This window comes from Amblyomma americanum, chromosome 6, assembly GCF_052857255.1.
Source record: "Amblyomma americanum isolate KBUSLIRL-KWMA chromosome 6, ASM5285725v1, whole genome shotgun sequence".
NCBI lineage: Eukaryota > Metazoa > Arthropoda > Arachnida > Ixodida > Ixodidae > Amblyomma > Amblyomma americanum.
The window spans coordinates 109,059,520-109,081,214 of NC_135502.1; the positions used below are offsets into that span (position 1 = coordinate 109,059,520).

Below are 21,695 nucleotides of genomic sequence, written 5' to 3' on the forward strand. Positions count from 1 at the left end.
GGGTGTTCCCTCCACTGCGCAACCTGGCCGAGCATCTCCCTTCGACGATGTCATCTTCGATCTACCGGTCATCTTAAAGCCAAGTTCTGTGACGTCACCCACGGATCGTATAAAAGCAATGCCTACACAGTCGTCTGCCAGTGGGCTAGGAGACAGCGAAAGCGGCAGCGTGCTGATCCGCTTCTTATTCTTCACGCAGTTCTGCGCCTGCCTCGCTGGTGCCTTCGTCGGGACTACAGCGGCGCCTTGTTTCCTTGCGCTACGGACTTCAGTTCCATCGCCATCACCAATCCTACACGTGGATGACCTCTGTGCGAGCGTGGACTGCCCTACCTTTCCTGTAAAAGACAGCACGGGTGTTCCCTCCACTGCGCAACCTGGCCGAGCATCTCCCTTCGACGATGTCATCTTCGATCTACCGGTCATCTTAAAGCCAAGTTCTGTGACGTCACCCACGGATCGTATAAAAGCAATGCCTACACAGCGGTCTGCCAGTGGGCTAGGAGACAGCGAAAGCGGCAGCATGCTGATCCGCTTCTTATTCTTCACGCAGGTACGTTTTCTTGAAAACGCACGTTGCGTCCGCTCTGATGAAAGATTTTTGATGCTGTTTCCTCGCCCACACAATCGCGGTTTTCGTTATGTGTCTGTATCGTTGTATTCACAGCTTGTTTACTGCATTGCTAGTGTTCTCTTAAGCGGAGATGTGGAAACTAATCCTGGACCCTCTCACAGCAATCCCGGTTCAAAACCAGGCACACGTTCTACATCTTCTTCCGTTAATGTTCAAGTAGCAAGCACTGATGACGCTTGCTCCACTTCCAATCAGCCAGCTATTAATGAAATGCTTGCCGAATTGCTTGCGGGCCAGAGAAAAATGGCCGAAGATATTGCAGATATAAAACGTTTCCAGCAGAGAGTGAACTCTCGTTTTGAGGCACTTGAATCACGAGTCTCTGCTCTTGAGTCAAGCTCGCCGACCTCGAACGGCGACGCAAGCGACGGGGCCGTGCAACGCCAGTTGAATTCGTTCTGAGGTTGTTAGCAAGCTTGCTTCAAGAAACGATGAGCTGGAAAACCGTTCTCGCAGAAACAATCTTATATTTCACGGTCTTGCTGAAGAAGATGAAGAAACTAACAAAGCTCTGTTCATTGCGGTGACTAAGGTATTCATCGACAACCTTCAGTTGGATTGTCCTAAAAAAGAAAGGTATCATCGGCTAGGTAGAAAGCAGGAAGGGCGCCCTCGTCTTGTCATCGTTAAGCTACTTGACTTTCGGGAAAAAACTCCAGCGTTAAAAAATGCTCATAGGCTCAAAAATTCAGGCATTAGCTTATCCGAGGATTCTCTGCTCACGTTCGATTGATCCGGAAAAAAATATGGGATGCAACGCGATCTCATCGTGACAGTGGCTCGAAGGTTCATTTGCGTTATGACCACGTGTTTATTGATAGCGTGCGGTTCAACTGGGATGATATTGAGAAAAGTTTGGTGAAAGATTCGAAATCAACGCCCCCGGACACTGCTGCTGCTAATGCTACTGCTGCCAAGCCGCCCGCAGATTCTGACTGACGGGACACTGCCGCCAACCTTCGTGTTCTGAACATCAATGCCAGAAGTTTAGTAAACAAGCTTCCAAATTTTATCTCTTTAATCCTAACTCATTCGCCTGATGTCATTGCGGTCACCGAAACGTGGCTACATGATGGTATAATTGACTCTGAAATAACTCCTCCAGGTTTCGTTGTAATTAGGGCGGACAGGCAGCATGGGAAAGGAGGCGGTGTCGCTCTCTTCATTAAGTCTAGTCTGAAATTTGTTGAAATTTCGGTCCTTGTCGAAATAGAGTCAACTTGGTGCAAACTCTACGTAGGTAACAAATCATTTGTTATCGGTGTGGTGTATCGACCACCAGGCACTTCCGTAGACCACGTGCATTCTTTAAGTAACTTCTTGCATTCTCATCATATCAACAATCCAAATATAATTATTCTAGGAGACTTCAATCTTCCCGGAATTCAATGGCATACATTATCCATTACTGGTCAAGACATTGCAATCAGTAATGAACTTGTCAATTTTTCTTTGTCATTTGGATTAAAACAGATAGTCGATAAGTCCACGAGGTCTTCGGCAATACTGGATCTGGTGTTTTTAAGCTCTTCTCTTTTCGCGACGAATTTTACATGCGAAGTCGTCGAGGGGATATCCGATCATAACGCTGTTCTTGTTTCGATCCCATGTTCTATTCCTTCCTCAAAACTAACTTATTCAACATTTCCGGATTTCAGTAGAGCAGACGACGTGCCTATCCTGGATTTATTAAGTGACGCATTTGAACAGTTTCAGCACCTCAGCATATCATGTGACGTGAATTCTTTAGTAACATTTTTCGAGAACATTGTGAAGGTCTGTATTCAGCGTTTTGTTCCATTAAAAACTAAAAAGCAAAACCACAGTATGTCCTGGATAACAAGAGACATACTGCATCTTTCTCGCCGTGTTGCCAGACTACGCGTTTCCAAGCGCAATGGTAACCCTGAACTTTTGCAACAGTTCAGCGACGCTAAAGAAGAACTCCGTGCCAAAGTTCACTCGGGAAAAGATTTTTACTACAGAAATTCCTTGCCGCAATTAATGAAACACAATCCCCGCAAATTTTGGGCATCCATATTGCCACAGAGCACTAGTCCCAATACCTTCATTAATGATGATAAGCCGGTCTGTGACTCATTAGCTATAGCTACTAGTTTCAACACATATTTTCAGTCGGTATTTACAACAGATAACCTTGAAATGATTACTTTTCCTAGCAACTGTCAATGTTCTGTCGATGATATTTCAAGAAGCGTCGAAGGTGTTCTGAACCTCATTCTGAACATAAATGTGAAAAAAAGTAGTGGTCCTGATGATATCCCTAATGTATTTCTGCATCGTTACTCTCTTTGGACCAGCCGCTATTTGACTACCATCTTCCAGAAATCGCTATCATCCGCAACCGTCCCCGTAGCCTGGAAGCTTTCAAAAGTTATTCCCCTGTTTAAAGCTGGCAGCACCCAAATCTTGTCCAACTATCGCCCCATATCGTTAACTTCACAGTCATGCAAATTACTAGAACATATCATTCATAAGCACATTACAGAATTTCTTGAAGCTAACAATATCTTGTGCAAATTTCAGCATGGGTTTCGGCGCGGGCTCAGTACCATTTCACAACTTGTAGAATTCACGCACGACATTGCTAGTTCCCTCGACACGGGCTCACAAATCGACGCTTTATTTATCGACCTTTCTAAAGCTTTCGACACCGTTCTCCACAGCAAACTTCTTTGTAAACTTAATGCAATACTCAAAAACCCGTTACTGGTAGACTGGATATCAAGCTTTCTTTCTAATCGTACACAGTATGTTTCTTTCAACTCCTGTTCATCTGAAACTGTTAATGTATCATCCGGTGTACCACAAGGATCCGTGCTCGGACCACTGTTGTTCTTATTATACATTAATGATTTGCCAGAAAATGTTATTTCTAAAATTCGGTTGTATGCAGACGATTGTGTGATATACAGTTCAATTAACACCCCTGATGATCACGCGCAACTAAATCAGTCATTCGTGTCATTCTGCTCATGGTGTGAAACATGACAAATGCAAATAAACTTTCGTAAATCTGTATACATGTCATTCTGTAATCGCACAATACCATCTTCTTACACCTACTCATTCAAAGATAACTCTCTGAATCAAGTGTCCGAGTACAAATATTTAGGTCTTTTTTCTTCTAACTTGTCCTGGTCAAAGCATATTAACACAATATCCAATAATGCAATGCGGAGGCTCGGTTATCTAAAACGTACACTTAGTGTTGCCCCCCAAGAAACTAAACTGGTAACATACAAAGCTTTAATTCGTCCACTTTTCGAGTATGGGTCAATAATCTGGAATCCTCATAAACAGTCCGATATCAGTAAGCTGGAATCCGTCCAAAGGAAAGCAGTACGGTTTATTTGCCGACGGTATGACAGAAATTTTTCACCTTCATCCACTCTTCCTGCCATGGGTCTTTCCCTCCTTTGTACCCGCCGCGACAATGAGTGTTTAAAATATTTTCATGGTATTGTTAATTCATCCCGCTTTGCTTCACTGTCTGAGTATTTGCATTTTTCAGCATCCTCATCTACAAGGAGCTACCACCCATTGAATGTAACACCCAATCACGCGCGCACTGATGTGTTCAAATTTAGTTTTTTTCCTCGTGTTATCGAACGATGGAATTCTTTACCCGGTGATATACGCTCCCTGGAACCAAACCTATTTTTCAATGTTGTTTCAAATCTGTGATTAGTCTGTTGCATTTCTGTTCTGTATTTTAATGGTGTTCACTTCTGAATATGTTGTCCCTCTCTGCCTCTTTTTTTTTCTCCTCTTCCTCCCACTCCTGCAATAGCCCCATCGGGGCTGCGGTATATGTAAATAAATAAATAATGACTGTTTAATCCATACTCTTTACTTTAAAACAGTAAGGTTGAAGCCGAGACAGCTCCTCTCTAGTTTGGTCTCGAATCCTTGCAGATAAAACATGAACAACAAAGGAGACAGGGGACATCCTTGTCTAAGCCCCCGCTGTATCTCTAAAGGCCCTGGCACTCTTTAACTCTTAATATATATATATATATATATATATATATATATATATATATATATATATATATATATATAATGGTTAATTTCTCCATCTTCAACATCCCATGTGCCTAGTATGTTCTACGAATACTCCTGAATAACGTTGTCGTAGGCTCTCTTAATATCCAGAAATGCTAGCCGTAGGGGCCTGTGTTCCTTTTCAGCAATCTCTATACACTGCGTCGATGAAAACAGCTTGTCCTCCAACCTCCTTTGTTTCTGGAACCCATTTTGTAGCTCCCCTAGCACCCCCTCGTTTTCCACACAAGCCTGCAGTCTGTCCTTTATAATCTGCATCACCACCCTGTAAACCACAGTTGTCACTGTTATCGGACGGTAGTTGCATCAGCTTTCTCCCCCTTTCCCTTATAATCATGTTCATTCTACTTAATCGCCATTCATCGGGGCTTTGGCATCCACTATCATTTTGTTCACTACCTGTATTAATGTTTGCTTGGATTTTGGTCCTAGCTTCTTTATTAACTTAATCGGAATACCATCTGGTGCTGTCGACGTGCCACCAGGAACCTTCTTCTCTGCCCTCTGCCACTCTCTTTGCTCAAGTGAACCAATTGGAGTAACCGATCTATTTTCATTCGATAAGATATGTGCAACATTTCTTTCATTAAATTTTTATGTCATCCTTGTTCCTATGTGTTTTATTACTTCATCCCCTTCTAGTTCAATACCCTGATCTGTAACAAACCTTTGCTCTAGCCTAGTCTTATTACTGAATGTATTTAGATGGTTCCAGAATTTCTGAGCTGCTTTTCTATCCTTTTTATTTACTCTTGACATCGATTGGGCACCCTTGCTTCTAATTTTCTCATTAATCAAATAGGATCCTTCCCTAACTACACTTTATGAAGGTATCCCATTTTCTGTCTAATTCAGCCTCTCGTTCACCCCTCTTCTTAGAATATCTGTGCTTCCTGAACGCTTGCTGACGTTTCTCTATCGCCTTCTTGACCTCCTCATCCCACCAACTCTTGGGTTTGCGTCTTTTCCCTTTTGGCTTGACTCGCACCTCAGCTATACCTAGCTCAAGTAATGAGCTAATTTGGTACAAGTCCATTCTGTTTAACTATCCTCAAAAGTTACTCTCTCAATTTGTTTGGCTGCTGCTTCCAATTGTTCTTCTGAGTAAAAATTCCCCTCTGATTGTTCATCTCGCTTCAATCCTACATTGGTTTCTCTTCTGAAACCCAACTTGATATGTTTGTGGTCAATACGTAGACTTCTGGAACTAGGTTCATCTATGCTCATTACCCCTAATCTATTATACACCCTGTGTGACATAAGTGCATAATCTATCGTCGACTGCAGACTCCCTGCCTCCCATGTTATGAGCCATTCACACTTCTTGATACTGTTGCATACAACTAAATCATGCCTGTCACACATATTTAGCAGCATGCTTTCTGTCGAATTTGTGTACCCATCCAGGTATTCTATGTGTGCATTCATGTCGCCTAATATAATTATCTCTCCCTGTCCTCCTAGCTCATCAATGTCGCTTGCAATACATTCTACCATTTTCCTGCTTTCCTCTTTGGCATTAGCTCCTGCCCACATGCATACAAAGCCAAGGAGTGTCTGCTCCCCTACTACTTCTCCTTTTAGCCTTAAATGTTCCTTGCATCCCAGTCTAGCCCTTTGAAAAATTCATACTTTTATGATTGAACGCCCCAATTTCACCCCCCTTTCTGCTGCCCTCTGTTCTATTCCAATATACCCATGCGTAGTCTGGGTTACAGGGTGGTTGTTCCATGTCTCTAAGATGTGTTTCCACTAAACCATATACCAATAATTCCTCCTGCCTTAAGTGTTCTATTTCCTCCCATTTCAGCCTATTCCTGCCACCTTGAATGTTAATGTGACAGTTATATTTTGCCCTTGTTCATTCTCACCTGGTGTATTGCAACCTAGTCTGGGGTACATGCAACAAAACTGATTCATACAAATTGCTTTCTCTCCAGAAAAGAGCTCTACGTTTATTAAGTTCAAGTTCATCTGTTGAAGCAAATCTTTTTGAAACATTTCATGTTCGCAATTTCTTTAATTCATACAATTTTAGTTTGGCTCTTCACATTTTTTATAAAGTCAAGCATGACTTTAGCTCTTTTTCTAATACTTATAATTCAAGAAACGTTGCGTATGGTCTACGTTCCGTTGCCCTATCTACTGCAAGACCCAGAACAAATTATGGTAAACAAACAACTGATTATCAAATTATAACATTGTGTAATGCCTACCAGTATCTTACTCAGATTGCTTTAGAAAGTTATAGTGTGTCTGCATTCAAGAAAAAACTGACGATTCTTTTCCCCCCCGGTTAAATTTCAGCTAATTCTGTATACTTGGTTTTTTTTTTAGTGTGTGTTTGTGTTCTGTTTCCTTTATTATTTTTTTTGAATGTGCATAATATGAAATGTTTCGTTTATTGTTAATTGATATTTATTATTGTCTACCATTAACTATTTTCTATTGTGATCATGTTTGCTCATTGTTTTTTATCTTTTGTCCATTCGGCCCCCGTTTTCCATGATGTGTGATCGGGGTGTAGGCCTTGTCAGGAGGTATGCTTGGTCAACCTCCTTTAGCCTCACCTCGAGGGCATATTGTATATAATATGGCCAAATAAACATACTACATACTACTACTACTATATCTGAATTAACTTGACCCTGGCGCTTGTGTCTATTTCTTCTTCTATGGTTCCAACATATCTTTGACCTTGGTTCTTCTTTGTCTACACTGGTTCCCTCAGAGCTCCGGATCCCCCCAAAGAAGCACCAACGGATATATGGCGCCATCTCCTGACTGGCCGTCACACTACTGACGCATATTTACCGTAATCGATGTGATTGCTGATATATGAGGCTTATTTACGATTTCAAGTGCCGCTCAGAAGTCATTGTTGCACCATCCATAGCCGTGACAGAACGAAGAAGAAAATAAGAGCGGCGCACGCTCACGAGGAAGGCAGCGAAGGCGCCGCAACCATTCCAATCGGATCCTAGCCATCGGATACAGACGTCCAGATATTCGAGCACCGCCACCCTTGTGACCAGATATGGCCACCACTGAAAGGACGACTCGCACGCCGAAGACGAGTCGGCGCCCCAGCAGCCGACCTTCCAAAGAACCGCCGATTTCATGGCTGTCCCCCGAAGCTCCGCAGGAGGTGGGCGCGACCGTCTCTGCCCCTGCCACAGCAACCACGACTACCGTGCTGACGTCGCCCCTGGACCACATCCTCATTTTCGGCCACGGCTGGTTTCAGAGGCTCGTTCTGCTCTGCACCACGCTGGCTTTCTTTGCAACCGTGCTGCACGCAGCGGCGATCACCAGCCTGGCCCGCCCCACTGACCACTGGTGCAGGCCGCCACCAGAGTACGCCCACCTGCCTTCGGAGGTGTGGAGGAACAACAGTGTGCCACTCGTCGCTGACGGCCTGTCGCGCCACCACTGCCTTCGGTACGAACCGCCTGTCCCCTCTGTAGAAGACGACGGCTTTGAAAATAGGAGAACGGTTCCTTGCGACGCCGGTTGGGACTTTGAGGCAGATGCCGCCTCTGGCAACCCCGTCAGGTCCATCATCCAAGAGTGGAACATAGTCTGCGGCCGCCGTTGGATCATGACTGCCTTGAAAGCTGCCTACATGTCGGGAGGAGTGCTTGCTGCTCCCTTAGCAGGGATCGCGGCTGACAGGGTCGGAAGGCGCCCCGTGCTGTGCGGTTGGCTCTTCCTACTCGCGTTCGCCGGCATAGCGCTGGCCTTCGCCAAGACAGTACTCGTCTTTGCCATTCTCCGCGCCCTGCTGTCCGGCGCGGCCGCCAGCGTCCTCGTCACGTCTACCGTGGTGCTGTTCGAGGTGACCGATACGCAACACCGGGCCCTGTTCTGCAGCCTGGCCGTAGCCGGCGGCAGCCTTCTGGCCTCACTCTACGGCGCTGTCGTGTACGTTACGGTCTCCGACTGGAAGGCCGTCCAGATCATGTACATGGTGCCCACGTGTGGCCTGATTTTTGGCGTGTACCTGATGGAAGAGTCGCCGTGTTGGCTCCTTGCTGTCCTGGACATGCGGCGCGCAGAGGACGTGCTGTCGTGGGCGGCGCGCGTCAATAGCGCCGACCCAGACGTCTTCAAGCATCGCCTAAATGCGCTGAAGGTAGAACTCAAACGGCAGCAGGACCAGCAGCAAGACCCCGGCAGCTCTGACGCTTCCTCTCAGCCTCAAGGTGCTCTTCTTTGCCTTCTAAGCACGGTAGTCATTGCAGTTAATACAAATTGCAATACACGCTGCAAGGCATATAGTCGGGTTAATACAGAAAAATAGGACAGAGATAGGAAACATAGCGTCAAGAAACAATCATATACGTCAAGCGTTCACTCGATCACCAGTCATTTGCAATCCAATACTTGGTTGCGAAATCAGCTGTGTAAGCTCTTTTTAGCTTATATTCGATGCTACGGTGCATCTTTATGAGCTGCTTTACAGAATCGTTATGCATTACTGAATATAGCACTGCACGAACCTCATTCCGAGGCCCAAGTCCGAGCTCTGATGGCCACTGCCGGCAGCTTCAAGACTGAACTTTTTCATACTGCTGTCACTTCTGACACCATGTCGCGCGGCGTTCCTGAGTGGTCAGGCCGCGATGCCAAGACGGAGAGTTGATAGAGCGAGACCAAGCTACCGCATCGCTCCAGGACAAAACTCCAAGTGCTTTCTTCGTATACACTCCACAACTTTGCTTGAGCTGCGTCACTAGTTTGCTGATAGGTGGCGACCGCTACAAGCCAGAGACCCAAAGCCTGATCCCGGCCCGGGCCTGATACCTTATCCCTCTGCTGAGCCCGAGCCCCGCCCGCGAAGTTAGGCGTGAGGCCCGGCCCAGGCCGAGTCAGTTCCCGGAACAGCTCAAGCGGTTAACTTCTTTGTGCGAGAAGAGTGCTACTACACAATTAAAGAAGTGGCCCGAAAAGGCAATAAAATCGCAATAACGCTTGAAAAATTTGGCTTTGAAAAATTTGCCCCGCCGCGGTGGCTCAGTGGTTAGGGCGCTCGACTACTGATCCGGAGTTCCCGGGTTCGAACCCGACCGCGGCGGCTGCGTTTTTATGGAGGAAAAATGCTAAGGCGCCCGTGTGCTGTGCGATGTCAGTGCACGTTAAAGATCCCCAGGTGGTCGAAATTATTCCGGAGCCCTCCACTACGGCACCTCTCTCTTCCTTTCTTCTTTCACTCCCTCCTTTACCCTTTCCTTACGGCGCGGTTCAGGTGTCCAACGATATATGAGATAGATACTGCGCAATTTTCTTTCCCCCAAAAACCAATTATTAAAAACAAAAAGAACAGACGATAAGGCTGGCTCATCCGCTCAGCTTTTTGAGCAATGACCTTGTCTGCGTGTGCCCCTAAGTACCGACAAGCAAATGAAAAGGGTTGCATACACGAGTAATGAACAACGTTGGGTTGCCTATAGATATTTAATCTGTCTTTTTTTACGGTTCGCGATGTCTCAATATTAAAACGTCCTCAAAGCCGTAATATCGACTTTCCTGTTCTTTGGTGATCACGATTTCGCAGGTTAAGTTCATGGCCCCACTGGTCGCGTTTACATTAGACTAAAAGCGAAAGCACCTGTTTATTAAATATAGTATGTGATAAAAGATTTGATGTGGCCTAAACTAATGTGATCTTCCTCAATGGCGTTTCTGGTAGCGTAGAGATTCGTTTTGGGGATGCGAAAACACATAAAGACGAGCTTGGAGTGACTGCTGTCGAACATTCAAATGAAGGTCATTATTCAGTGGTTGTTATGAGGTTTTCAAAAGCCCACTTGCGAGCGGTAACAAAAAACCTAGAAGATGCGGGGTACCTTTTGGTTCCCACGGCGGGTGCTCACTTAAAGCTGCAACTGTCCAAGCCAGCGGTTGCTCTGTACTTTAGTAGGAAAATCCACTCGTGAAAATAAGCCGTGGTGTCAGGAATCACGCTGAATTAAGGACACCGCTGTATAGTGCAGCCCGCTTCTGGATATTGCGCTTTAGAAACTTCTCAAGTGGTCTGTTGCTCTTCAATCGCTGCAAAATGACATTTCTTCCTTCTATTGTATCGTTCAACAAGGTCGGGCGTGCGCTTACTAAGTTGCTTAGACATTGCCCCGTCAGTGGCGCTGATGAAACTCGGTCGACAAAACGCGTAGTTAAGCTTTCTATCAGTTTGCGTCTACGATGGACTCCCTGGAAAGGTTTTAACGCCGAGATTCCTTCATTTCCGAGATGTTCCTAAATCCAGCTAAAAAAGAAAAACTAGTGCTCCTAATTTTTATAACGCGAAGAAAATGCAACCCACGGGGGTGTCCTCCGTTATCACTCCGCACATATAACCTGTGCGATCGCGGGACTGCCCTGTGCACGTGCCTCGCGTTAAGCTGCATAAAACAGAAGCATAGCTGCCACACAGTCGTGCGTCGTAACTGCAGTTATTACGAAAGCACAAGGAGCAATAATAGGTAGCGCTGGTCCGCCGCACTGCCGAAGGTGTGATCGCCACCGCATTTTTTTTTTGGTATTGTTTGTACCCTTTTCAGCAAGCCGCTCACCGCAAGAATTAGCGTCGCATGGCATCAACTTCTATACACGTATCCGCGGCGGTATCATCGAGCAGAGTGGCGTGCAGCCAGGGACAAGGACAGTATATAGTCGGCTATAAGTCAAGAAGGTAGCGGCAAGTCCACCTCAAAGGACACCCCAGTCAATTCATGTGTCACGCTATGCCACGCCACGCCATGCCATGCCATGCCTTGCTGTGATATATGCTATTCTATGCAATTCTATGCTATGCTATGCTATGCTATGCTATGCTATGCTATGCTATGCTATGCCCTGCCCTGCCATGCCATGCCATGCTTCAAACGGAAGTCTAACGACAAGTAATGAAGTCTAGTCAAGGCAGTTGGAAGGAAATTCTATTCGATTGTCATGAGTAAGGAGTATCGAAGGGGTGTAAACCGTTTCGAAGGCATATCGGAACCGCTCGCGAAGACTGGCAATCGCTGAGTGCTGCCTGCTGACCACTGAGACCATGCTTTCAGCACTTTATTATAATAGACACGCTCTTCCACTGCAGACGTCCACATGACCATGCTGCTGCGGAACCAGAGCCTGCGCCATCGCTCTCTGCTCATCTGCGCGTGCTGGTTCGTCGCGTTCGCCGTCCACTACTCGCTCGCCACGGGCCAGGTGATGAGCTCCAGCCAAGGGGCACGCGTCGCAGTGGTCGCGCTCAAGCTGGCCGGCATCTTCGCGAACGTGTTCATCATCACTCACGCCGGGCGGCGCCGCACCCTGGCCCTCAGCATGGCCGCCCTGGCCGTCGTGGCCGGAGCAGTGGCCACGGCGCACGTGGTCCGGGCTCCCAGCCACGTGCAGGCGGCCGTCGTCGTGCTGTGGATGCTGGTGTTCGAGCTGTGCGCCATCACGCTGTTCATCCTGCCCGGAGAGCTGTACCCGACCGTGGTTCGTGGAGCGGGGCTCGCCCTCTGCTACACCTGCGGACGCATGGGCGCCTTCGCGGCCCCGTTCCTCAGCGAGATCCGGTCGGCCGACATGAAGGGCGTGCTGTACGCCTTGGCGGCCGCGCTGCTGCTCTTCTGCGGACAGATGGCGCTGGCGTTGCCGGAGACGACGCAGCTGCAGCCGGCCAACACGATGCGGGACCTGGCGGCGGAAAAGTGGCAGCTGCGCTCTCCCCTGAGGATCGCGCGAGGAGGTGGCAAGCGGAAGCGACGCAAGAGCGGCGAGTCCGCCATTTGCGAGGGCGGCCAGACGGGGTCGAAGCGGGAGGGCCCGAAGTGAAAAAACAAAATGCGCAGTGATTAAGGAGGGGGTAGGGGCTATTATATTTACTTTTCGAGAGCGCATACGCGAGCCTCTCGCTTTATTTTATTTTATCGTTGACTGTTTACGTAGTTACTGGCTAGCCTAATTAAGCGCGCATATATTAGTTTCGCTGCCTGGATAAAAATGTGTGCAAGGGAGCTTGACAGACACTGCTAAAGGATCATTGTAAGACTGATATTATCGATCCGTAGACCGTAGAGCACTGGATTCACAAGCTCTATGGCATCCGGATGCGTCCAGCGATGTCCCTGCTCTGTTAAGGGCGATCAAAAAAATTATGCACCAAGTGTTCGTGCATGTAACGAGTTCCGATACCGTCCTCCTACGGCGTCATATACAGATGCGGAGAACTGTGTGACCGCCAATGTGCAGCATGGCAAAACTTCTTCCCTTCAGCCACGCTACCTAGGCGGACTGGTGCGTAGGGCATATTTTTGGTACTGCGAATCCTTTTGCCTTCACGAAAGCTTGGCGTTGATTTAACCCACAGTTTTACAATTCTCTAGCATGCGTTCTATTCTTACCATATACTCCATGAACAACGCTGGCAACAAGGGCCGTAAGCCTACTAGTATGTTCACTTCCTAATTCGTGATGAGCACCATCTGCACGTGCCGATGAGCACCGCAGCATGTATCACTGCAGGTGGAGTGCAGGTGACATCTGTATGGTGCGCACTGAATTGCGCCAGCTGAAGGCTAACACCTAATAAAAGACATCGGAACTAGGGGCGAGGCGCTTGAGCGCCGCGACGCCGGCTGACCACTCAATTTTGCGCTCTCCAGCGCCAACTGCAGGAGGCATGCCACAACCAGGTATTGTTCGAACGTCTGTCTTTGCTTTGTTTTTTTCATTGCTCAGCTCCTGGTCATTGTTCCTATTTATTTCGTTCCCTGCGCCGTTGTTATGTTATCTTTGTATTAGCTCGCCCGTAATTGGCGTTTCCAAGTGGCGATTGGCATCAGTAAGTTTTCGCCAATCTAATTTTGTCCCGTGTTTCACGTATTTTCTTCCCTCGTCAACTTCTTAGCCACTGTGTTTTCTAGAAGCCGTCGGTCACGAACCTGCCCGTATATACACCAAGAAAGACACGTTGGGCGCTAAAGTGCGAACCTAAAGGTTAAAGGGGCCATGAGATCCTATTTTTGCACATGCGCTGCTTATTAAATTCAATTCCCAACACGTCAAATTACAATTCCCCGAAGTCTGAATTGATTTGGTGCGGTATGTTTTTTTTAACGAATTTTGTGAATTTGTTTTTTCAACAGCTTGCTGGTTTGGAAACCTCTGTTTGTGAACCTTTGATTGGAAACCTCTGAGGTGGGCGAATGAGTTTAGGAAGTTTGAAGGCACAGGCTGGGCGCAGCTGGTAAAAGATAGGATTAATTAGAGAGACATCGCAGAGGACTTTGCCCAGCAGTGGGCGTAGACAGGCTGATGATCATGATTATGATTGTTGATGCAACACGGCCTTCTGACGTCGCGTCATCTACTGAGCACTGTTCGCTGCGTTGAGCTGCCTGCATGCACATCGTAGACAGCGGTCTCTCGAAAAGCTTTTTTTTTAACTTAGGGAAATAAAATGCGTTTTCCGTGTTTGGGAAGCCTGTAGCATTGTACGCGAACTTTGTAATCTTTGGGGAAGTGAACTTGTTCGTGGCGCCCGGCTTCAGATTGTTGAGGAAACAGATATTGATGGGCCCTGCTGAATTTATACTTTGACGCATTTTATTAGTATGTTTTGGGTCCGGTTTCTCTTCAGCAGCCAAGTGCTCCCGCATATGAAAAGCAGCACGCGCCCTGCCTGCATTCGCCGATGTGCACCGTGAAAGGCGTACCGGTGGCGTTCCGTCCCCAACTACCAAGTTCTTGCCCGCTATTCGCCGGCTCAATAATTATTGAGGTCGGCACAAGGTGGAATTAGACTGAAGCTTGCGGCACGGAGTAAGCAGCGAACATACCGAATACGATGGCTTCCCCACTGCATGCATGCGTGATTAGCTATATGCATGTGCGTGCGTTAGTCGACCATACATTCCTTTCGGCTGGTAGAACCCTTTCGAAAAACCAAATCGCTTGCAGAGCCCAACGCCACTCGAATGTTTCACAGCAAGCGCCGACGAATGGCCGCTACGGTCTTCATTTCGCCCCAAAGCCGCGCGGCTACTTCGTCTCCGGTGGCTATAAGTACTGCTCGTTCTTTTTTTTTTGCTGCTTGCTGCGCGAACAGCTATAGAGTATTCGCTAAATGAGTGCATTTACTGCATGTGCTCAAAGCTCACCCACAAACGCGCCGATTACGACGAATAAAGCCCCACCCTGAGGCTGGTTACGTCGCTTTGCACAAACAGTACTGCTTATCTGCATAGCATGAAACGCAAGGTGAGATCTCTTTATCTTAGATGTTATCTTGTCTTGCTCATAAGGTGTACTTTAATTGTTTATACACTACAACAACTTTGCAATAAGCGCCGATGATGGGATCGCCAGCCTGGGAAACGCTTCGCGTATAGGACCGGCGCTTCCCGCTAATAGTATACCGGCTTCCTCCGATGCCCCCTTAATGTTTTGTTTTAAATCGCTTTATCTAGAAATACGTTCTGGTGGGCGGTCTTCTGGGGCGCAGCTGGCTTTCCCACTGCGTCTTGGAATTAAATTTCGTCGATCCTTTAATGCACGAGCATTAGAATACGCATGTCGGGAAAAACTGCCCGGCATCCGATGTTCTCTGAAGCCTCCGAGAACCGCCGACCACGGTTGGTAGGTGACGAAGTGGAGAGAGGGGAACCCCCTTCTCCACTTGTAGGCGAGAGGAGCGAGACGCCGAGGGTGGCTTCCAGGGTGGCCACTACCCTGAACGCAGGAAGGTCTGACGCAGGCGGAGGAATTCGCAACCTGAGCGAGGTTGCCACGGGAACAACCCAGCCGGTGGCTGCCGCGGGACGTGAAGAGGGAGGAGAAAAGTGGGCTGAAAAGAGTAGCAGAGATAGCAGAGCGGCGCGCGCACGCCGGATGCCACTCTTCTGTTGAGGTGGTTATACGTGTGAGCCACCTGTTGAAGCGACTGTCGATAGGTACTGCAGATCAGACATGGAGATCAGACATTGATACTGTAGATCAGACAACTTAGCTACGGTTACTGCTGTGCGATCTTCTACTTTCGGGGGTATTAATGTTGCGTGTAACCTAACCCCTGAGAGCGTTGACTAGCGACACCCTCGTCCAAGGTAGCGCTTTCAAGGTTATTCTACACGCAACATAAGTAGCCCCGAAAGCAGAAGATTGGACAACCGTCGCCATAGATCAGTTGGTGGAAAACCGTGTGCGAAATTCGAAGGTCGTGTGTTCGGATCCCACCCAAGACATACGGTTGTTTTTCTTTTGCTTTTTAATGAATTCTTTAAGCGAGTAAAGTAATTACACTATTAATATCTCGTTTATAAACGCCACAAATTGAAAAATTATACTTAGAAACAATTCCCAGTGCTCCTTACTTTCGGTGACTGTTGGCTTCCTTCATGTGTACGTTTGTTGTAACGAGCCCCTCATTCCCTTCCCGGAAATCGGGCCAGTACTTTGTGGTGCGGCGCTGAGGTGGTCGTAACTACCGCTGTACTCTTGCGGCCTGGTGCATCGAAGAGCTTTCGCGACTGCTGGCAGCTGGGCATCGGAGGATCGCTGCGAAAACCCGCTTTGGACAGCGTGGTGATTCTCCTGTCTCGATCATACCTCAGGTGTCATGCACGTGCCAAAGGAGCGTAGCGCGTATTCGGTGGTGAGTGGTGAAATCCGGACGTGCCCAAAAATGCGTACTGACCTAGCATGGCGATTCTTCTTCATCGTCCAAAAGGAGTCTGAAAACGTATTGAGAGAGAGGGATAGAGAGAAAATTTTCATTGGGGAACCACAATAGGCAGAATGGGAGTGAAGGAGCAGATATGGGTCCTAATTCCGGGACTTCCCTATCTTTGGCACCGTTTTTGATCGTGCCCATCAGCTGAAGCTGAAGGCAGCGGTCAGAGTCGGCCAGCAGAGACTCATAGAGCTCCCATGAAATGCGTTAGGTTGCTTAGTTGTATATCTTGCCTCGCATATCCATCTGCAATGGGTTAGCGTAGGATATTGGTAAACTGCCATTCTCCCAGGTCATGAAAGGATGTTTATGAATGCCCCTCAAGAGAAAAGTACACAAGAGCTGTATCTTAGCGGTACTCACTTATGGGGCAGAAACGTGGAAGCTGACGAAAGAGGTTCAGCTTATGTCAAGGACAAGGCAGCGAGCCATGGAGAGAAAAATGATAGGTGTAACGTTAAATGACCGGAAGCGGGCAGAGCGGGTAAGGGATCAAATGCGGGTTAATGACAACATAGTCGAAATCAAGAAGAACAAATGGGCTTTGGCAGGGCATGTAATGCGAAGGTAAGATTTTGGAGAAGCGGTGCTTTTAGTGTCATGGTAATGAGGGCAATTTTTCGCCTTGCACATTTTACCTAATGCCAGCGTTTGTATAAAATCGCATCGAGTTCACTAAGAAAGCCCACGGTGTGGACAGGGGTCACGGCGGCTTTATATCGTGCATGTCACAAGCGAGTGGCGCTTGATGGGGGGCGCCATTATGAAAAGTCGAAACACGGTAGCATTGACAGAGTGTTGAAGTGGGATGAAGGGCATTGTTTATGCGCAGTAGGTCAGAATGTGTACTTTAACAAAGTGTTATATACTCCAGCAGATTTTCGTCGCTACAAGCATATAAAACAGTCGAGCTATTGTCGCCTCTGGCCAACACATGACTAAATCAACCTCCTACTATTTAGCGCAGACGATAACTTTTAGAAAGACGACAAAGCTCAGGAGCTGGAGGGCTCACGAGGAACAAATTCGCAATCTTTGGCCAGGAAATATCAAGAAATTTTCGGAGTGTGCAAATATTTCGCTTTGCATTCATGCACGGAGTGATTGTTCCATACGAGCACTTCTGATGGGTCATAAACCTCATGTTCACAGGTTCGTGCTGGTAAAATGTGCACCTCGATGAGGTTGCACCAATAAGCGGTCCATGTAGGAACATTTGACGCGGTTTCTTGCAGGATTTTGAACTCTGGACTGTGATGCCAAGCTAGAGGGCGCATGGCATCTCTTTTAGCGCTGTACCACCAGCAGGTACGGAATCAATTGTTCAGAATTTAGACGCGAGCATCACAAGGTGGGAAATATTACAAAAACTATCACTATCAGCCGAGGAAAATTATGGTAAACCTGCGGTGTTCAACTTTGTGAGATTATGTCGCAATGACTGGTAAAAAAAATAGCGGCGTTTCTTGCATAAAAATTCAGTAGAAATGTGAGTTTGCTTCCTTGCCGAAGAGGGGCTTACTATCCCCATGTCTATAGCTTAATTATTCTTCCTGTAGCAAACACAAAGCGCCGTTCTAGAAGGCGAATACCTAACTGTAACAGAAATATACGAATTGCTAGTTCTTTCCGTTCAGAATTTGAAGACCTCACATAATAAACGCAGCATGGCAGATACAAATATTAGTTTGGGGTAACCTAGAAAGAATGAAAATTAATAAGCCCCTGCCTGCATGGCAGATACAGTATGCGATACACTTCACCTCAATAGGTCTCAGTTTGAGGGAAAAACAACACGTCGTTATTATAAAATTTCATCAAGGTAGCCTCGCCATATAGACTGTTGTTTATTGCTATTTACTCAGTATTTTTTACGCACGTTTTAAATACCTCATGGTCGAGGCAAAAACAGCTTGAACAAATGCTTAAATGCCTTAAATAACACCATTCTAAGAACACCATTCTAAGAAGGATTGCGCCCGGTGCTGCTTTTCTGTTTGGCGTTGTATTTCTGCGTGAAACAATCAGTATCCAGGAGGCTCTCGTATTAGACACATGGCTGAATGTCAGCATGGTGTCAATGCGCTGCTCTCAACAGTGCGGTAAACGAAGTGTAATTCCGAGTTGTTCCACGGCACCGCGGCCACCCCTACAGCTTCAACTGTCACAGAAAGGCGGTTCTTCCATCTGACGACTAAGAAGGCGCGTACTTGAGCCACAAAATAGAATTTATCTCTCTCTCTCTTTCGTGGGTCGTACATCATAATCATCACCGTCATCAGCGGAGCTACAGTGAACTAGGAGAGGTAGCGCCACATGGTTGTCAGGAATTGCTTCCGCTTCATATTGCCTGGAAAAGCATGTACTCTCTTGTGACCATTCGGCTTCTGCCACCTGCAATATTTACCACGGATCGCGCTCCGACCGGTAGTTCAGCAACATCACTCGAAAGCAGCAACTAGCATGAATTTAGACATGGGCAACAGGGCTCGGACGAGTTTGAAAAGCGGCGACTCTGCTGGAAGTAAATCCTCTTTTATTAAACTGGTGTTGAATTCCCTAGCGTATTTATTTATTTATTACTATGCCCACAGCGCCGTGTGGAATTAGTGTGTATGTGTGTGTGTGTGTGGGGGGGGGGGGGGTCAAGACAACACTAGCAAAGTGGATACAAGCAAGAAAATGCAAATGAAAGCAAGTAGACAAGCAACCAAATATACATTCAAACAAGTATACAGGCAACACTTTTACAATCATTAAGAAACAAAAGCTTAATTACAATGCACATTCCGAAAAGAGGAAAATATAGATCAATAGAGGTAATGTAAGCAATTTCATGTGGAAGCTCATTCTATTCCCGAATTTTTCGGGGTAGGAATGACATCTTGAAGAAGTTCATTTTACACCTGATCTCTTTAACTTTATAGGCCTGATCAAGACGCTGTGATCATGGTCAAGTTTTATTGTGAAATTAACGATGGAAAAATTTCAGTCTAAGAGATTTCCTTCGCTGCCGGAGTGATTCCCATTCAAGGCTATCCTCTACAGCGGAAACACTCAAATTTCTGGAATAATTGGCATTAACAAATCACATAGCAAAGTTCTGGATCATTTCAATTTTGTGAATGTCTACCTGCAGACAAGGGTCCCAGACACAACAAGCATATTCTAGTACTAGTCTAGTTTTAGTTTTATAAAAGGGCTCTTTAGCGTCAAGCGGTAAATTCCTCGCATTGCTGCGAGGAAAACTCAGCACTCTGGATGCCTTGCTTGTAATGTAATCTATCTGGTGACGCTAGGTTAAATTTGCAGTAAACACCAAGCTATTTATGTTCGAAAACTTTTTACAGTGTTTCGGCGTAAATGCTGCATGCAAAATCATTGGAATTTTTTTCCCTAGTAAAACACATGTACACAGATTATTTCACGTTAATATTCATACGCCAAGTATTGCACCAGTTAGTAATCAAGGACAAATCATTCTGCAGGGCACTGCAATCGTCGGAAGTATGAATCACCCTGTATAGAACGCAGTCGTCTGGAAATAGACCCATTTTTGAGGAAGTACCATAGATTCACATAGATTAAAAAGAGGAGTGGCCCCAGCGCCGATCCCTGAGGCACTCCAGACGATACGCCTCACCCATCAGACTGCGCTCCATTTAACACTACTATTTGGCGTCTCAAATGTAAATATTCTTTAATCCAGGCAATAACTCATCAATTTATCTTGTACCGTGATATTTTTTCAAGCCGTAAAGAATGGGGGACTAAATCAAAGGCTTTTCCGAAATCTAAATATAAACAGTCAATAGTGAATTTGTTGTGTTTAAGGCACCAGACAAATCATGTGTAAATTCGCTCAATTGGGTGACATAAGAAAATACAGTACGGAAACTATGTTGCTGGGGGTTAGTAATGAAAAAGCGTTCAATGATTCATTATGTTTGTAAAGAAAATATGTTCAAGAACCTTACAGCTAATACTTGTTAGCGATGTCACACGGTAATCTGAAACGATACTGCGGGGGCCCCGACTTGTGCACTGGCACGACCTGAGCAAGTTTCCAGTCATCTGGCAAAGCACTTTCTTGTGAAAATAACTAACAAATATTTTGATACCGGGCCCGCGCACGAAGAAAGCAGTGCAGATGGTAAGCCGTCCGGTCCCAGTGGCTTTTGAAGCATTCAATTGTTCTAACAACGTTTGGATTCCGTGCCAGTCAGAAACGATGTCTTTCGTGTGTTCTGCGCCCACATCGGTTGTCTGCGCATCATATATCCATGGCTGCTCAGGCGACCAGCAAACACCGAGCTTCAGCTCGTTGAAAAGTTTTGCCTTTGCAATGTTACCGCGGATAAAATTGCTGTGATCTTCGAGCGGCGGAATTATTACTGCATCTTTGGCGTTCAATTTGATGAGTTGCAAGAGTTGTTATGGGCGCCTCTGTATCCTTGAAGGAAAAGACTCAAAGAATTTGTTTTTCTCTATTTTCAGGACACGTTTCATGTATTTTGTTATTTGCTTCAGTTGTTGGCTCAATTGGAACGAAGGCGATTTCCTACATGCACCATAAGCAGTCGTTCTTTTTCTGGCGCTCCTGCACACCTCCCGATTACACCCCGGCTTAGATCTGCTGCGTCGCGGCGTCATTATCTATGATGACACATACTGATCGCGCTACTCGAGAAATTTATTTTTGGATATGTTACACTATGTATGCACATTATCGGTTTCCGCTAAAGTTTCGAAGACATCGTAATATGCGTCTAAAGAAAGTGCTATATCATTTGTGCGGGCTTTTTGATAGCTGTATATGTGCCACCGAGCACAATTAGCAATTTTTACTTACTGCAAACTTATCGCGCAGAGAACATCGTGGTCCCTAATGCCTGGGAGTACTACAGGAGTCGTCGCAGCCATGGCAGCGTTCGTTAACATCAGAACTAAAACATTAGTTCCACGCATGGGCTGATGGACCAACTGAGTCAGAGCATAAGTGCAGCAAATTTCCATGATTGCGTTGGTTGACGCACTTGATCCGCCCAGCTAACATCTGGAAAGTCACCTCCTATTAACCTTTTAGTTCGTTTTTACACTTTCAGTTGCATCATTCAGCTGCTCATGCAAAACATTTGCTGGACCACTCGGTGCGCGGTAAACTGAACACAAAGAAACAGTTTTGCCATTTTCAAGTCTAATGAAAGCCCAGGTGGCCTAGCTTTGGCCTCTCTTTTTTCTCTC

The 21,695-nt window shown here is 46.4% G+C and overlaps 1 protein-coding gene and 1 pseudogene across 1 annotated transcript; both read left to right on the plus strand.

Annotated features, from left to right (window-relative positions):
* Window positions 1-604: 604 nt before the first annotated feature.
* LOC144095442 (uncharacterized) lies at window positions 605-1,573 on the plus strand (annotated as a pseudogene).
* A 6,187-nt stretch (window positions 1,574-7,760) lies between these two features.
* LOC144095443 (solute carrier family 22 member 7-like) lies at window positions 7,761-12,553 on the plus strand. Its single transcript, XM_077629182.1, has 2 exons — window positions 7,761-8,928; window positions 11,826-12,553. Exons 1-2 carry the CDS (start codon window positions 7,761-7,763, stop codon window positions 12,551-12,553), a joined length of 1,896 nt encoding a protein of 631 aa, XP_077485308.1.
* The last annotated feature ends 9,142 nt before the right edge of the window (window positions 12,554-21,695 follow it).

Bases quoted from the DNA above. Each gene is read 5' to 3' on its own strand.
- LOC144095443 (XM_077629182.1), top strand. From the start codon at position 7,761: ATGGCCACCACTGAAAGGACGACTCGCACGCCGAAGACGAGTCGGCGC. The intron at 8,929-11,825 runs GTGCTCTTCTTT...CTTCCACTGCAG, and splicing joins CGCTTCCTCTCAGCCTCAAG to ACGTCCACATGACCATGCTG.